At 40.4% G+C, this 17,500-nt stretch overlaps 1 protein-coding gene across 1 annotated transcript in view; it reads right to left on the bottom strand.

The window, feature by feature from the left end:
- The window catches only part of LOC143027923 (lachesin-like), a 653,337-nt gene that overhangs the window by 48,022 nt on the left and 587,815 nt on the right, over positions 1 to 17,500 (bottom strand). Inside the window, exon 4 of the mRNA XM_076189570.1 lies at positions 7,770 to 7,906. Within this exon, the coding sequence (XP_076045685.1) occupies positions 7,770 to 7,906 (137 nt within the window). The remainder of the gene's footprint in view (positions 1 to 7,769; positions 7,907 to 17,500) is intronic.

Below are 17,500 nucleotides of genomic sequence, written 5' to 3' on the forward strand. Positions count from 1 at the left end.
TGTTCTTCTTGAGTGTAGTTTCGTTTAGTGTTCTCTATGTACATTACGTATATGTTCTGGTTGGGAAACTGTTCACACGTAGATGGGTACGAGTGCTTTTTGTGCTGCGCTTTTGTTCTGTCTAATAGTTGTGCAACTTGTGAATAGTGGAAGAGGATTGTGTGGAGATAATTTGTTATCTCATATAAGAACTATGCACTGTTATGGACACCCTAATCTTATCCTCGTGAAAAACAGAACTATGCAAAATATATTGCACAGAAAGTCTTGCTATATTGCTTCTGACCTAGGTAGTAGGGAGAGATCAGGAATAACCCTTCATCTACAGGGAGGTTAAAAAAAAAAAAATATATATATATATATATATATATATATATATGTGTGTGTGTGTGTGTGTGTGTGTGTGTGTGTGTGTGTGTGTGTGTGTGTGTGTGTGTGTGTGTGTGTGTGTGTGTGAAAGGTAGCAGATGGGTACATGCCTTAGCTGGCTACCTCCCTTGTAAGGGGGAAGAAATCCTTTGGTATATGGAATACATAAAACAGTATTTAATATGCTTATATACAGTGTAGCAGTAAAAGCTGATTTTTGTAAAGCAAGTCACATTATTACAAGAACAATTAGATATGTATTTGCAAAATCCTGATATATTATGCTTTTTTCGCAACAGTACATGCTCTGCTTATGGAACTAAAGAAACGAAGTCAAATTTAATTTGAAGTGGAAGAGGAGGAGGATTAGGAGGAGGAGGATGTGGAAGGAGAGGAGTTTGGGAGGAGTGGTGTGGGGGAGGTGGGAAGTTTAGAGGGGGCGTGTCTGGGGTCGGAGAAACGTACAAGAAAAACGAAGGCGACTTTGACTAAAAGTTCTAATTGTATGTGTTGGGAGTGGGAGGGTCAGGGGGCGGCTGATGAGCGTGGGCTTGGGACGGAAAATGAAGGAGGGGGACGGGGAGGGAGAGAAGGGAGGGGATGACAGGAGACAGAGGATAAGGGGGGAAAGGGGAGGGTAGGGAGGGATGGAGGGAAGGAGGGGAGGGGTGAGTAGGGTTAGATAGGTAGGAAGGGAGGAGGGAAGGGGTGGGGAGGAAGGAGGGAGGGGGTGGGGAGGAAGGAGGGAGGGGGTGGGGAGGAGTAGATAGAAGGAGGGGAGAAGCAGTGGAAGAAGTAGGGAGTTGCGGGAGGGAGGGGGTCAATAATAAAGAAGAGAAAAGAATAGGAGGATGGAGGAAGGGAGGGAGTGGAATGGAGTGAACTGAGGGAGGAAGGAAAAAGAAGCGAGAGGAGGGGACGGTGGGAGGGAGGGGGTTAAGGAGAAAAGGAGGTAAAAATGGAAAGAGGGAGGAAAAAGGGGAAAATAATTTATGGAAAGGAACATAAAGTAAACCAAGAAACTAACTGTGTAATAGAGGTTGACATTTTTGTAAGAGGTTGGTAGAAAAGCTGGTAGAAAGAGGAGTAGAAGACGGGTGTTGTATTTTTATGGGTTAGGTATTTACAAACATAATACCCGAAGGTAAGTTGCATAAATTCGCTCTCCGCGTTATATTTATAAACAATAGCCGGGGGCCCGATTACATTGCTCACTTGTAGTATTTGTAACCTAAATGAGATATGCAGAGATTCGAGATTGCTTAAGTAAACAATATTGCCAACAGACTTGTGACAACGAATCTGATTGGGTAAAGGGTGGAGGAGAAAATTCAATTGGTTCACGATTGTAAGATCACGTTCTTTGGGGAGGATCTTAAATATAAAGTTAAAGATCATTGGACTAAGGAAATCACAACGTCACTGCAAAGCTCACGTAGGAGCTAACATACGTGTTCTCGGGAGCTTCGTTGGGTGTACCTTAGAGAAGTACGCTGTATAATAATTAACGAAAGAAAGAAAGAAAACTTTATAACTTTTATTTCCCCAAGACGGAAAATTATAACGGAAAGTAAAGAGTATAACTATATGGAACTAAAAAAAGAGGAATGATTGGAGGCAACAGGGCCTACCGACTTAAATATATGAAACAACGACAGTAATAAGTGAAAGTGAAGAAAGGGGAATGGGCGGATGACAGTGGTGAAAGGGAATGGGCGAGTTTTTCGTAAACGCGTCATTTGCCAAAAGACGATTTTATTCCACCAATAGATGACCACTTTCCTTTCTTCTTCCACTTGTCCACCATTCATGAGATATATAAAAAAAAGACAAGAAAAAGAAATCTTGATCATCTAGTGGCTTGCAGATGCATTATATATTCATTCTGATTATTCAAACAATTTTATTAAGATCCCTTCCCTCAATCGTCACCTCACATTATCAATATTCTTTTGACAGTAATATTTTCAATATTTCTATTACATATCCTTCGATGTGGTTTGTGTTTTTTCTTTTTATAAAATCATCAAAAGTCAATCAAAACAAATCGCACAAATCACTCGGCTCGATATGGTGTAGTGATACCAATCTCGAAATTCATTTCAGATACATAAGTTCAAGTCCCGCCCAGTGCGAGCCGGCACTCCAACTCTAGTGGGCAAGGAGCTGGGTGAGTGTGCATGTATGTGTGTAAGGTCACAGCATTACCCATAGATCGGGCCATATATGATCTCTGAGTCGAACACGTGATCCAAGACCGTGGTGAATTACGCATTGAAACGAGGGGTCCCTTCAACTGAATAAAGTCGTCAGGGAGCCAACAGCACAAAACACGTAAAGGAACACGCCATAACACTCATGGATAATGTTTTCAAGGACAGAAGCGCTGGTGCACCTCACTGGCGGCGCAGTTGAGCACGAGGATCACACCGTCGGAAGAACAAATGTTATGTTTATTTTTGCAAGCGGAACAAAATCGTCTGCCTTTGACCAGCATAACGTTTATAAAGTATGCCACAGGGAAGGTAAGGGAATGTTGTATGGGGGCAGAAGGAGTACATTGAAAAAAATGTATCAAGGCATTGAAGGTTAAGCTAAATGAAAGAAGAAAAAGGGGGAAGTGAGCAAAGAAGGAAAGGGAGATAAAACAAAGAAAAAGAGAACAGGGAGATGTACTGGAAAATTAGAGGGACAAAGAATGGATTTGGAAGAGTACTGGTTTTGCAGATATGGGGCAAGTTGGTTGAACCTGTTGAGAGTTGTTTGGAATGGGAAGGGTGGGGCGTCTGCATGGGAGATTGCTCAGAGAGACCGTACGGACTGGCACCGGGGTGTGAATGAAGCAACGCTCTCCCTGGCGTGTGGCCCCAGTTGATTGATTGATTGGGGGAAGGGTGAAAATGGAGGAGGAAAGGTGAGAGAGAACTAGGGAGGCGGGAAGGATGAGAGCTGAGCTGAGGAGGGATGTCCAGGGCTTAGAGGAACTGTGAGAACGAAGCAGGCAGAGTTAGAGGGAATGAGGAAAGGAAAGAGAAGAAGGTAGGGTGAGGAGGGGGAGGAAGAAGGGTAGGAGAAGAGTAGGGAGAATTAGAAGCAAGGAGGGAGGGGGAGAGGGGAGAGGGAGGAAAGGGGAAACTGAGAGAATGAAGGAGTCGGCTGGGGGAGGGGGGGAGTAAGAAGGAAGAAAGTGAGAGAAAAGAGAGAGGAAAAAAGAGGTGGGGTAAATGAGAGCGAGTAAGAGAAAAAGAAAAGATGAATGAAAGGGAGACAGAGAGGAAGAGAGGGAGGGGTGAAGGGAGAGAGGAGGTCGGGAGGGAGGGGTGAAGGGATGGAAGGGAAAGGGAGAAAAATGAATGAAAGAAGAGAGGGGTAACAATAATGGTAACGATAATAATAATGATAATAATAATAATTATAATAATAATGATAATAATAATAATGATAATAATAATGATAATAATAATAATAATAATAACAATAATAATTAGTAATAATAATAATAATAATAAAATTAATAATAATAATGAAAATAATAATAATAATAATAGTAATAATGATAATAACAATAGTAATAATAATAATAATAATGATAATAATAATAATAATGATAATAATGATAATAATAATAATGATAATAATAATAATAGTAATAATAATAATAATAATAGTAATAATAATAATAATAGTAATGATAATAATAATGATAATAATAATAATAAAGAACAAAGGCTGAGGTTTATAGTCTTTCTTTACACAATCATTATCTATTCTAAGTCCTTCAAATATAAATGTGTCTACGTATAAATCATATCATTTTGTATACTCTGACACCCACCCGTGAAGCATTATTATCCTGGAAATTCTATACCTCGTCAGCAAGGAAGTTTCTTGTTGGTATGGGATCAGAATTCATAACTTATTGAGAAAACAGATTCCAGTTCTTCTTCTGGGGCTCCCAATTTCTTCGATGTTTTCTATTACCGTATATTATGTGTGTACGGTTAGTAAACGCAAAAGTATTTACTGTGTATGTATACATGAACGTATGTATGAACCACACCTATTTCCTTACTATTCAATTTAAATAACACTATATATACATTCCTCAAAACACTCTCCATTCATACTTGGTGTATAATGTGTGACTTAAAAAACTCTCTACACAATTATGATGTGTGACACACACACACACACACTCGCGTGCACACCATACCCCCCGCCACACACACAAACATTATATATATATATCTATCTATATATATATATATATATATATATGTATATATATACATATATATAAATATGTTATATAAATATTTAGATATATATATGTATATATAGATATATATATATATATATATATATATATATATATGAATAAATTATGTGCCTCCAAAAACAGCCTCGTGGGAAGAGAGTGAACATAAAAGTATGTTAGAAAAGACAATGATAACATTAAATAAGATAATGGAAGATGGAGGAAGAATAGTTATGATGGGCGACTTTAATTGCAAAGAAGTCTGCTGGGAAGAGATGACAGTAAAGGGTGGAGACGACTCATGGGGAAATGTTCTACTTGAGATGATTATTGACCATACAATGACACAATGGATTCAAGAGAACACTAGGTATAGAAATGAAGAACCATCGAGACTAGACCTAATAATCATATCGGAACCTGAAATAGTTGAAAAGATTGAATATAAGACACCAATAAGTAAAAGTAACCACATATTGATTGAACTGGAACTAAATGAGGAAAAATACATGAAAAGAAATGAACAATATAGAAAAGGAAGATTGATGTATGAAAAAACAAATTTTGATCAAATAAGAGAATTCTTTCAAAAAGAAAACTGGGAAAGAATATACAAAGAGGAAACAACAGTGGAAGAGAAATGGAATATTTTGACAAAAAAATATAAAAAAGGAGTGGAAAAGTATGTCCCAAGACAAAAGCAAGAAAAAGAATATGTAAAGTGCTGGTACAACAAAAGTTGTAGGGAGTTAAAAGACAAAAGAGATAAAGCTTGGACAAAATGGAAGAAAGACAGAAGACCTGAAAAATGGAAAATATATACTAGTTATAGAAATGAATATGTACAAGTGTGCAGAGAGGAAAAGAGAAAATATGAAAAAGATGTCATAGAAAAATGTAAAGATCAACCAAAACTATTTTACAGATTTGTAAACAACAAACTGAAAAACAAACAAGAATTAGAGAAATTACGACAAGGAGTTGAATACACAGAGGAAATAGAAATGGCAGAAATTATGAACAAGCATTTTAAATCGGTGTTTACAAGGGAGAACATACAACCTGGAGAGATCGAATGGGAAGAGAAAGTCCCCCCTATGAAAGAAACAGGAGTAACAAAGAATGAAATAATGAAACACTTGAGTAACCTTGATATCAGAAAATCGCATGGACCAGATGAAATAGCAAACTGGATTTTGAAAGAATGCAGGAATGAACTGGCAGACAAAATGCATAGCATAATAAACAGTTCCTTGAAAGAAGGAAAAGTCCCAGAAGATTGGAAAAGAACAAATATAGTACCTATATATAAAGGGGGAAATAAAGAAGAACCTACCAACTATAGACCAGTCTCTCTAACAAGTACAATAGCAAAAATTTGTGAAAGAATTATCAAAAGTAGATGGGTAAAGTATTAAGAAAAAAAAAACAAAAACGTGCTAGATCCAAGGCAATTTGGATTCAGACAAGGACGATCATGCGTCACCAATTTTATGTTTCTATTTAAGGCTAATAGATATAATACAAGAGATGGATGGGCTGATTGTGCATTTCTAGACCTAAAAAAAGCTTTTGACAAAGTACCACATAAGAAGTTGCTTAAGAAATTAGAAACTGAAGGAGCAATACAGGGCAAACTGCTTAAATGGATGGAAGACTTTTTGCAAGAAAGAAAAATGAGAGTAGTGATAAGAGACAAACACTCTAATTGGGATGAAATAATAAGTGGTGTTCCACAAGGAACAGCTCTGGCCCCAATAATGTTTGCTATATATATTAATGATATGGATGAAGAAATAGAAAGTTATATGAGCTTCTTTGCAGATGATGCAAAACTGTTAAAAAAAGTGAACACTGAAGAAGATTGTGAGTCACTACAGAGTGATCTCAATAAAGTATGGGAACGGAGTAGGAAGTGGGAGATGGAGTTCAATACTAAGAAGTGTAGTATAATGGAATTTGGAAAAAGCAAAAAAGAATAATAGGATCATATAAATTGGGAAAAGAAGGAATAAAAAAAGTAGAAAATGAGAAGGACCTGGGAGTCATTATTATGAATAATATGTCACCTGAGAAACATATAAACAAGATTTTTGGAGAAACTTATAATTTGATAAGAACAATCAAAGTGGCATTTACATACCTGGACGAAGAAATGGTGAAGAAAATACTAATCACTTTGATAAGACCAAGATTGGAATATGCAGCAACGATGTGGTCACCAAGTACAAAAAAATGTATAACAAAACTTGAAAGAATACAAAAAGCAATTACAAAATTGGCACCAACACTCTCAAAACTATCATATGAAGAGAGACTAGCAACAGACATTAGAGCAAAGAAGAGAAAGAGGAGATTTGATAACTATTTACAGAATCATGAAAGGCATAGAAACTATTGATAGAGAGGATCTAATAAAATGGGATGATAGAAATACAAGAGGACACGGAAAGAAAATCAAGAAAGACAGCTATAGAAGAGATCTGAAAAAGAACAGCTTTCCTCACAGAGTAATAGACATTTGGAACAAGTTAGATGAGAAAGTGGTGTGTGCAAAAACAATACATGAATTTAAAAACAGTTTAGATAAAATGAGATATGAAGACGGGACACCATGAGCATAGCTCCTCTTCCCGTAAAATACAACTAGGTAAAATACACAAACACACACACACACACACACACACACACACACACATAAATATATATATATATATATATATATATATATATATATATATATATATATATATATATATGGGGGATATATACACACAAATAGATATATGAAAGAGTGTGCGTGCGTGAGTGCGTGTGTTTGTGTTTGTATATATGCGCTCGCGCGGGCGTGTGTGCGCACGTGTGTGTAATTCTATGAGGGAAGTAAGCAATGGAGGCCGGTAGGGAACTTTATCAGTTGCGGTAGTGAACTCAACAAGGGAGTCCAAAACCCACAAGGGCGAGGACGGGTCGCCCGCGGGACGGAATACAGATGAAGGAAGACTTCAACTTAGTAGTGGTGTTTGGGAGTGTGTGTCAGGAGAGGAGTGGAGGTGTGGGTCTAGGAGCGAGGGCCAGGGAAAGGGTGTATCTTGGAGTGAGGGTGGATGGGTGAAAGTGGGACGCTTTTTGTAACACTTACCGACAACGTGAAGGTGGACTGTGAGGATAAGCGGCGGGTAAGAGGACACTTGGCATTCGTAGGTTCCTTCGTCGCGGTCTTGGACGTAGGCGATGTTGAGACGCCAGTCGTGGGGGTGCTCGTACATGAGGGAGAACCTGTTGGGTGAAGAAAAATTGGTAGGAATGAAAACATTTCTTTTCGAGAAGTGATTCAATCAAGAACTTGAGGTTATAGAATATAGAAGATTCATACAAACACACATACAAACACACACACACGCGCACGCACACAAGACTGGTGTTATAATATTTCAGAGTTCATGTTTCTTTGAAAAGTTAATTGAAAAACCTGATGAGAAAACTCCTTTGAGATCTGGTGTCCGTAATTAAAACATTCCATGCGAATGTTGTGATGAGATCGATTTATTCGAGATAGTAGACACCTGCACAGGACACCTTATCTCCACGTGAATATTGTTACAAAAATATTTTACTTGAAATACGAAATACCTGTACATGAAGCATACCAGTGAGTGCGGTTCGTCCACATAAAGGTTTTTGCTGAGTGTTATCACTGAAGGGTTTTTTTTCAAGCTGCCACCAAGCGATTTTATTCAATTAAAGGAGACCCTTCCTTTCCTCCTACTACGTCATGGCTCACTATATATGTTTGATTATGGTCAAAGTTAAACAAAATAGTTATAAATGTCTTGGTTTCAGGAATACGTCTGTTTGGTGGCATGCTTATGGTCTTCTCGTTTACACACACACACACACACACACACACACACACACACACACACACACACACACACGCACACGCACACACCTCGTGGCGCTGTGGTTAGCGATCTCGCCTGTCACTACCGCGGTCCGGGTTCGACTTCCGCCCAGGGCTGAAATAATTTCAGTATCGCTGCGCTGCGGGATGTTACTCCAACTCTCGTGGGCGGGGAGTTGGGTGTGTGTGTGTGCGTGTAAGGTCACAGTATTACCCATAGATCGGTCATACGAGCTCTGAGCTCTTATCCGGGAGGTTAATAACTGTCGATCACGAGTCCAACACGTGATCCAAGACCATGGTGAATCACACACACACACACACACACACACACACACACACACACACACACACGCACACACACATCTGTATCTCTTGATGGCGCAATCGGTTAAGTCACTATCACTTGTCACGTGCTAGCGGAGGTTCGAGTCCTTGGTTGTACCATGTTTCAATTATCTGCATGTATGCCTCCTCGAGCTTCTCGATGTTGATGACTTAGAATTAAAGTGAATTGTGGTCGATAAATATAAACCTGTTCACTGGGACGCATTTAGTGTTGCGTGAATAAATTTCATGTTTAGACAGTTTATGATGATGTTCGTAATGATGTGACGCATGTAATGTATGTATATAATGATTTATGATGTATTTGATTAATTAAATAATTTTGTATAAGGTGTGTACGTTACTTCCTGTTGCTACGCACTGCTCATATCATTTCTTTGACGACGTTAGCGACACAAAACGTATTTAGCACAGGAGGGAAGAGTAATAAATCCTGGTGATTGGTTGCTGTTTGAATTACCGAACGTGTTGGTGTCCAGAAAACGTAGTAGCTACTACCCTGGCTATATAAAGCGGACCGGACGACAGAGGAGGCAGAAACAACAGAGAGACAAAAGAAAGCTGAGAGGCAAGAAAAGAGGAACCAAGAGAGAAAACTGAGAACAGAGAGAAGACAAGAAAAGAAGCAGACGCCCACGGTTCATCTGAAAATTACGTAGAAAAATTTCTACATTCGTCGATTACGACAACGTAACTAAACAAGTCTTTTGGGTCCTCTACGATTGCACTATGCACTCTTCAAGTACTGAAACGGTAAATTGGCAATCTCCACACGAAGCCTTCGTCTTTCCGAATTATTTCGGATAGCTTCCAAACTGCTACTAGGCTGAAGCTAGGTATGGCTCTATACCCTCTTTCTCTTTCTCTGTTATTTCTCCACTACGAAATACGAACAAATCTCCTACGTGTTTCCCAACTACCGGAAGATTCCCCTACCAGAAGTTATCGTGCATCAGTCTCTCCTCAAACAATTCATTTGCTCCCGAGACATAAAGATCGGACCAGACGACTTTCTGTTGGTGCGACTTTTAACTACCAGAACCAAGACTCGCGTCTCCGCCATAATCAAGACTTCAGTTCACCTATCTGTTCTTACGTGCTGCATACAAACGTACAGCTAGCTACTCTACCTGGTAATTTTTTAAGAATCCGTTTATAACTCACTTAACAAAAGTATTTAGAAATTTTATGCTTGATGTATATTGTTATATTTTTCTTACTCTATGTTCATGTGTATTGTTTTTGTTTATTCTACATTTGTAAATGTTAATTAAAAAAAAAATAACCTACCTGTGATTCTTTATCCATCTCGTGCCTGTGCGAGGTCAGCGATTGGAACATAGTAGGACGTTTAGACCTGGTTCTAAACCTTTCAGGCAGACGGTTAACCAACACAGAAACGCAAGTACTCTCACTAGGTTTAAAGTTTGACATCGGAAGTAACGGAAAGGGTTTCAACGAGTTCATAAACAGCAACTATAAGTGGAGGGAACGTGATGCGGATAAGGGCTTTACTCAAGGAGTGGTTGCTTGCTAATATTTGTGTTATTCCGAGGAGATATAAGGAGGCGCTACACACATTAAGCCAGGACGATAGCATAATAATCTCCCAAGCGGATAAAGGTGGGGGTGTGATTGTTATGAATAAGAGTGATTACCTAGACAAGATGCTAGATTTACTGAATGATCACACTACCTACGAGAGAAAACCAGATGGAAATGCGGATAAAGAAGCAGAGAAGTTCAAGACCGAGGCCAGAAATATCCTATGAAAATCTGTTAAGGGTAAAAAGTTGTTAGATTTGTTGGAAGAAACCGCGAGACCCCCCTTGATGCACGGCCTTCCGAAAGTTCACAAAGCAGGAATACCTATGAGGCCCATAACTTCAGGGGTCGGAAGTGCTACGCATAAGCTTGCTAAGCGTCTAGCCAAACTGCTCTCTGGCACTCATGGGTTTATAAGTGACGCTCATTTAAGAAATTCCTCTGACCTCATCCGCAGATTGAACGATCATGGGTAGAGGGACCAAGGTTAAGATATGTGGACGACGTTATTGTAATAGTACCAGAGAATATCGACATTGAACGTAAGTTAAATAGACTCAATAGTTTCAATAAAGATATACAGTTCACTGTAGAGATGGAAGTCGACCACAAATTACCATTCCTTGACACGCTGGTGCACAGGAGGGATGAAGGAGTAAGATTCTCAGTGTACAGAAAACCCACTAACAGAGACGACTTTGTACACCATTTCTCAGGACACAGTGAGCGAGTGAAAACCGGCGTGCTCATAGGTTTCTTTCTCAGTGAGGAATTTTTGGAAGATGAGTTAACTTACATAACTAATGCCTTTAAGAAATTAGAATATCCAGAGGGGATGATTATCAAATTGAAAGAAGTAGCTAAAAACATCTTCATGAGAACAAATGTCCAATTGTCCGAGAGTAATAAAATACAATGTATTTCGGTTCCCAACTCTAGAAAAAAACGAAATCATAGATAGATTTCTTGGGAAAGGTGGGGTGAAAATAGCAAGGGCTTCCAATTCTAATACAGGGAAAATTGTCAAGACCATGAAATAAAGGGACTGCCCCAAAACGTCCTCAGTACCATTTATCGCATTCCTTGCAGCAGATGCACCTCTTCGTATTACGGCGAGTCAGGTCGAGGCGTCGAGAAACGCATTGCCGAGCACTAGGTCACATAGGACGTCTAACTCACTCGTTCAACACGCTGACCAATCTAGACATTTGCCCCACTGGGATGGGGTCGAGGTCCTACACACGGTATTAAAAAGGGACATGAGAAAGACTGTTGAAGCTACCTATATTAATTCTTATGAAAATAACAATGGCAGGGAAGGTTTCGTATGTTTATCGAAGGCAGCAAGTAAATTGATAATAAATACAATTGGGAAACATATACATGGTACGGGAATGGGATTCCCCAGACAGCCAGCGGGGTGACCTATCCGTGCCCCCGTCTTCGAGCGTATAATTGTAAGGTTCAAGCTGTTTGTAGACAGCTTACTGAAGAAGACCGAGTCGGTCGAAACGTATAAGTAATAAAGGAGTTCCAGCCCATCTTCGCTTATTCTTCCTCCACCCACACTCTCATACATAAATACATACATATATATATATATATATATATATATATATATATATATATATATATATATATATATATATATATATATATATATACATATGTGTATATAAACACACACACACACAAACACACACACACACACACAACACACATACATACACACACACACACACACATATGTGTATATATATATATATATATATATTACATATGAACTTGTGTATACTGAATGTACACACTCGTTCGATTACAAAACTCTCTTAAGCGACGAATATGGTAAAACCGGGCCGTACTATAATTCAGCTCTGCACAATCCTGGTAACAGAAGTTGCCAACGAAAGTTATAGACGATCATTACACAGGCAGTGAGTTTTGTACATATGTTCATCGAACCCTACTGTACATCAGCGTCGAATACATGTACACACAGAAGGCAGAAATGGGTAGGTGTATAATATTTTTGTGCTTCCATCTTTTCCAAAGACTCTTCGTCTCGCGTATTTACCAAAACGACTCCGCGACCAAGAGTTAGTTTTGGTGTGCAAATGATGATGCCTGAATAAAAGTCTAAATGTCCACTCTGGTCCATGAGATGTCAAATGTCACACATCCTCTTCCTCCAGCTTATTTCTTCTTCTCTTCTCTTCCTTCTCCTTTGTGTTTCTTCTCCGTTCCCTCCTCCATCTCTTGTTTTCTTCTTATCTTTTCACTTCTTCTATGCTTACTTCTTCCCTTCTTTGTAATTCTAATTCTCCTTTCCTTCTCGTCTCCCCTTTTCTCCCCTTTTTTCTTTTCCTTCTCCTCTTCTCTCTCCTTCCTTCTATCTTTCCTTGTTACTCCTCTTCCTATCTTTCCTATTCTCCCACATCATTTCCTCTCTTTTCTCCTCCATTGCACTATCTCTAACCTCTCCTTGCTCTTATTTCCCTTGCCAGTCACTCTCTTCTTCTTCTTCTTCTTCCTCTTCTCCTTCTTCGCCACCTCCTCCTCTTCCTCCTATTTGTACTCCTCTTCTTCCCTCACAGATATTTCCATCGTGATATCTTTCCTTGGCGCTGTCACCAGCTTCAACCCATCATCACCTCTTCCTTTACTCCCCCTTCCTCCTTCCCTCCTCCTTTTATTTCTCTTCCCTTCTTTCCTCCTCCTCTTACTTTTTCCACTTCTTATCCTTTTCCATTTAATTTTTCATTCTCGAGCCTCATTTTTCTTTCTCCTCCACCTGTCTTCCTTCTCTTCCCTCCTTCACTTCCTCATACTGCTCTTCCTTTTGATATCCTTTTGCCTTTGTACCACTTCTCTCTTCTTCGTATTTATCATGATTATTAATTGTCAGTGAATATTACGTAACTACTATTCTATGACACGACTCAGTCTCTCTCTCTTTCTCTCTCTCTCTCTCGCTCTATCTATCTCTCTCTTTTGTCTTCTTTTTCTCTCGTCTTTTCTTTTTTCCCCTCCAAGTTCCTTTAAATCACACTTTCACTCTCGTCTGCATCCAGAGCCACTACTTTTTCCATTTGATGATGATGACGACGACGACGACGACGACGATGATGATGATGATGACGATGATACTAATAATGACGATGAGGATGACGATGACAATGACGATGATGGACTTGCCCATGTCGTCACTGGCGTCGTGTCCTCTATCTCCACTACCACCACCACCACCATCACCACCACCACCATCACCACCACCACCTCCACCACCACCACCATCACCACCACCACCTCCACCACCACCACCACCTCCACCACCGCCACCGCCACCGCCTCCTCCTCCTCCTCCTCCTCCTCCTCCTCCACTTTTGCTTTGGGATCTCGTCAACTGAGAGTTGGCTTCTTATCGGACCAACTTTTTTTTATCGGTTCTTTTTGTCGTTTCTTCTATTCTCCTCCTCCTCCCATCCTCCTCCTTTATCTTCAGCCCTCTGGCCCTCCTATCTTCTTCCTCTCTATCTATCTATCATTCTGTTTCTCATTCTCTTTTTTTCTCTATATATCAGTCTATTTATCCATCCATCCCTGTCCATTTCCCTCTCTCTCCTCTCTATTACTCTTTCTTACTTTCCTTATTTATCTATTTCCAATTTTCATCTACTGCATTTTTTCCTCTTCTTTCTCCTAATTTCTATCCAATCCTTCCCTATCTACCTTCTCTTTAATCTCCTCTACTTACTCTTCCATTTCCTTTCTCTCTCTCTCTCTTCTTTTTCTTCCTCCTCTCCTTTCATGTCTTCTACCTCCTCTTCATTTTCCGTTACCTCCTCTTACTGCTTCTCTTCTTGTCCTTCCCCCTCCTCCTTTTATCTTTTCCTCCTCCTCCTTCTCCTCCTCCTCCTCCTCCCCTTCCTTCCTTCATCTCCTGTTCTTCCTCCATCTCCACCTTTTCCTCTTCTTTTCCCACCTCCTCCTCTTCCTCCTCTTCTCGTCCATCCCCCTCCTCCTTTCATCTTTTCCTCCTCCTTCTACTGCTCCTCCTCCTCCTTCTCTGCCCCTTCCTTCCTTCATCTCCTGTTCTTCCTCCATCTCCACCTTCTCCTCTTCTTCCTTTTCCTTCTTCTTTTCCCACCTCCTCCTCTTCTCGTCCTTCCCCCTCCTCCTTTTATCTTTTCCTCCTCCTTCTCCTCCTCCTCCTCCGCCCCTCCTTCCTTCATCTTCCGTTCTTCCTCCATCTCCACCTTCTCCCCTTCTTCCTTTTCCTTCTTCTTTTCCCACCTCCTCCTCTTCTCGTCCTTCCCCCTCCTCCTTTTATCTTTTCCTCCTCCTCCTCCTCCGCCCCTACTTCCGTCATCTTCCGTTCTTCCTCCATCTCCACCTTCTCCTCTTCTTCCTTTTCCTTCTTCTTTTCCCACCTCCTCCTCTTCTCGTCCTTCCCCCTCCTCCTTCTCCTTCTCCTCCTCCTCCGCCCCTCCTTCCTTCATCTTCCGTTCTTCCTCCATCTCCACCTTCTCCTCTTCTTCCTTTTCCTTCTTCTTTTCCCACCTCCTCCTCTTCTCGTCCTTCCCCCTCCTTCTTTTATCTTTTCCTCCTCCTCTTCCTCCGCCCCTCCTTCCTTCATCTTCCGTTCTTCTTCCATCTCCACCTTCTCCTCTTCTTTGTTTTCCTTCTTCTTTTCCCACCTCCTCCTCTTCTCGTCCTTCCCCCTCCTCCTCCTCCGCCCCTCCTTCCTTCATCTTCCGTTCTTCCTCCATCTCCACCTTCTCCTCTTCTTCCTTTTCCTTCTTCTTTTCCCACCTCCTCCTCTTCCTCCTCTTCTCGTCCTTCCCCCTCCTCCTTTTATCTTTTCCTCCTCCTCCTCCTCCTCCTCCTCCGCCCCTACTTCCTTCATCTTCCGTTCTTCCTCCATCTCCACCTTCTCCTCTTCTTCCTTTTCCTTCTTCTTTTCCCACCTCCTCCTCTTCTCGTCCTTCCCCCTCCTCCTTTTATCTTTTCCTCCTCCTTCTCCTCCTCCTCCTCCGCCCCTCCTTCCTTCATCTTCCGTTCTTCCTCCATCTCCACCTTCTCCTCTTCTTCCTTTTCCTTCTTCTCTTCCCACCTCCTCCTCTTCCTTACCCCTTTCTCTTACTTGTCATTTTCCTTTCCCGTTTCTTCTTACAATTTATCTCTTGTTTCTTCTCTCCCCTCCTTCCGTAACACGACATTCCTCGTTTGGTTGCGAACTTTTTCTCTTCTTTTATGTTTCACATTTTTAGTCCTTTGTTTCCTTTCTTACTCTCCCCTTTCTGAGAGTTTTAACGCCAAAGGAACTTATAAAGTTTATTCGGCCTCTTGCCGTTAGGTCACTTTTTCAGCCGAGGGAAACCTCTTGAGTTTGATTAAATCTACCTATAGCCTTTATTCTGGCTATCGTAAGACGATTACATGCAGCTGGGGGATCCTGCGTCCAAAAGCTTCTCTCTCTTATCTCCTGGCTTATCTCCTCCTTTGTCCTTCTGTCCTTCTTTCCAATCCTCTCCTCTCCTCTCCTCTCTTCTCCCCTTTCTTCTCCTGTCCTCTCCCCTCCTCTTCTCTCCTCTCCTCTCCTCTCTTCTCCTTTATTCTTCTCTCTCCTCTCTTCTCTTATTCTTTTCTCTCTTCTACTTCTCCTCCCATTCCTTCGTTTTACATCTCCTCTTCTGTTATCTCCTCTCCTCTCCTTTTCTCTCCTCTCCTCTCCCTTCAACTCCTCTCCTTACCTCTCCTCTCTTCTCCTCTCCTCATCTTTCCTCTCCTCTACCTCCCCTCCCTTTCTTTCAATTTACATCTCTCCTTTCCTCTCCTCTCCTCTTCTTTCCTCCCCCCCTACCTCTTCTCCCTTGCCTTCGTTTTACATCTCTTCTTCCCTAATTCCTTTGCTCTTTCTATCTTTTGCCCCTTCCTCCCTGCGTTCCTGGCTTTCATCTTGCTCACCCTCTATGTTGCCCCTTGTCCCTTTCCCCCTTGAATGTTGTCCCACTCATAAAAAGAGATAAATAAATAGATAAACACTAGATTTATAAAGAAAATAAACAGGCCATAACAAAATACTTAAAAGATATTTGCAATAGACAAAGTCTTATCATTACCTATTCATTTATCTTCATCCACTCATCTATTCTTCTACTTCTCTTTTCATTGTTTTCCATCCTTTTATTCATTCTTCCCCCTTTCCTTCCCTTTCCCTTCCCTTATCTCCGTTACATTATCTTCCTTATCTAACCTTATCTGACCTTACTCCTTTCATCTCTATATCCTTTTCTTGGTTCTTCATCTACAATTTCATTCATCTCATTGTCGCTTCACTATTTACACACTCATGAGTTAATCAAAATATCTTCCTTTTTCTTTTCTCATTCAGAGGTGCAGGTGATTTCATTCGGCTGAGAAAAGCCATTGTCACATTCCCTACCTCCCCCCCCTCTCTCTCCCCCCCTCTCTCTCTCTCTCTCCCCCTCTCTCTCTTCCTCTCTCTCTCTCTCTCTCTCTCTATATATATATATATATATAATATATATATGTATATATATATAATATATATTATATATATGTGTGTGTGTGTACATGTATTTGTATATATATATATATATACATATATATATATATATATATATATATATATATATATATACATATATATATATATATACTAATCAAACCTTGTTAATACTTTTTTCATTCCTCTTACCGAGTTCTTTACATTCTCCTCTTACTTCGCTCTCTCTCTCTCTCTCTCACTCTCTCTCTTATATTTTCTATCTCTCTCATCTTCTATCTCCTTTCCTTATCATTCCCTTTCTCTTACCTTTCTTACTTTCCCTTACTCCTTTCTTTCAATTCCCTCTCACTTCATTTCTCTACCCACTTCATCCTTCCCGCCAATCCGTCTGTCCGTCAGTCTGTCTGTCTCTCTTGGGCGCAGGATAGAATCGCTGATTGACTTATGCAAAACTTGATTGTTTCGTCAAAGAAATATCTCCACAGCGTTCCCTGCCCCGTTCTTTGTAGTGTTCCCCATATCTGCATATTCAGGCAACCCTTCG

Source organism: Oratosquilla oratoria, chromosome 9, assembly GCF_046742065.1.
Source record: "Oratosquilla oratoria isolate Oo_2021 chromosome 9, ASM4674206v1, whole genome shotgun sequence".
Lineage (NCBI taxonomy): Eukaryota > Metazoa > Arthropoda > Malacostraca > Stomatopoda > Squillidae > Oratosquilla > Oratosquilla oratoria.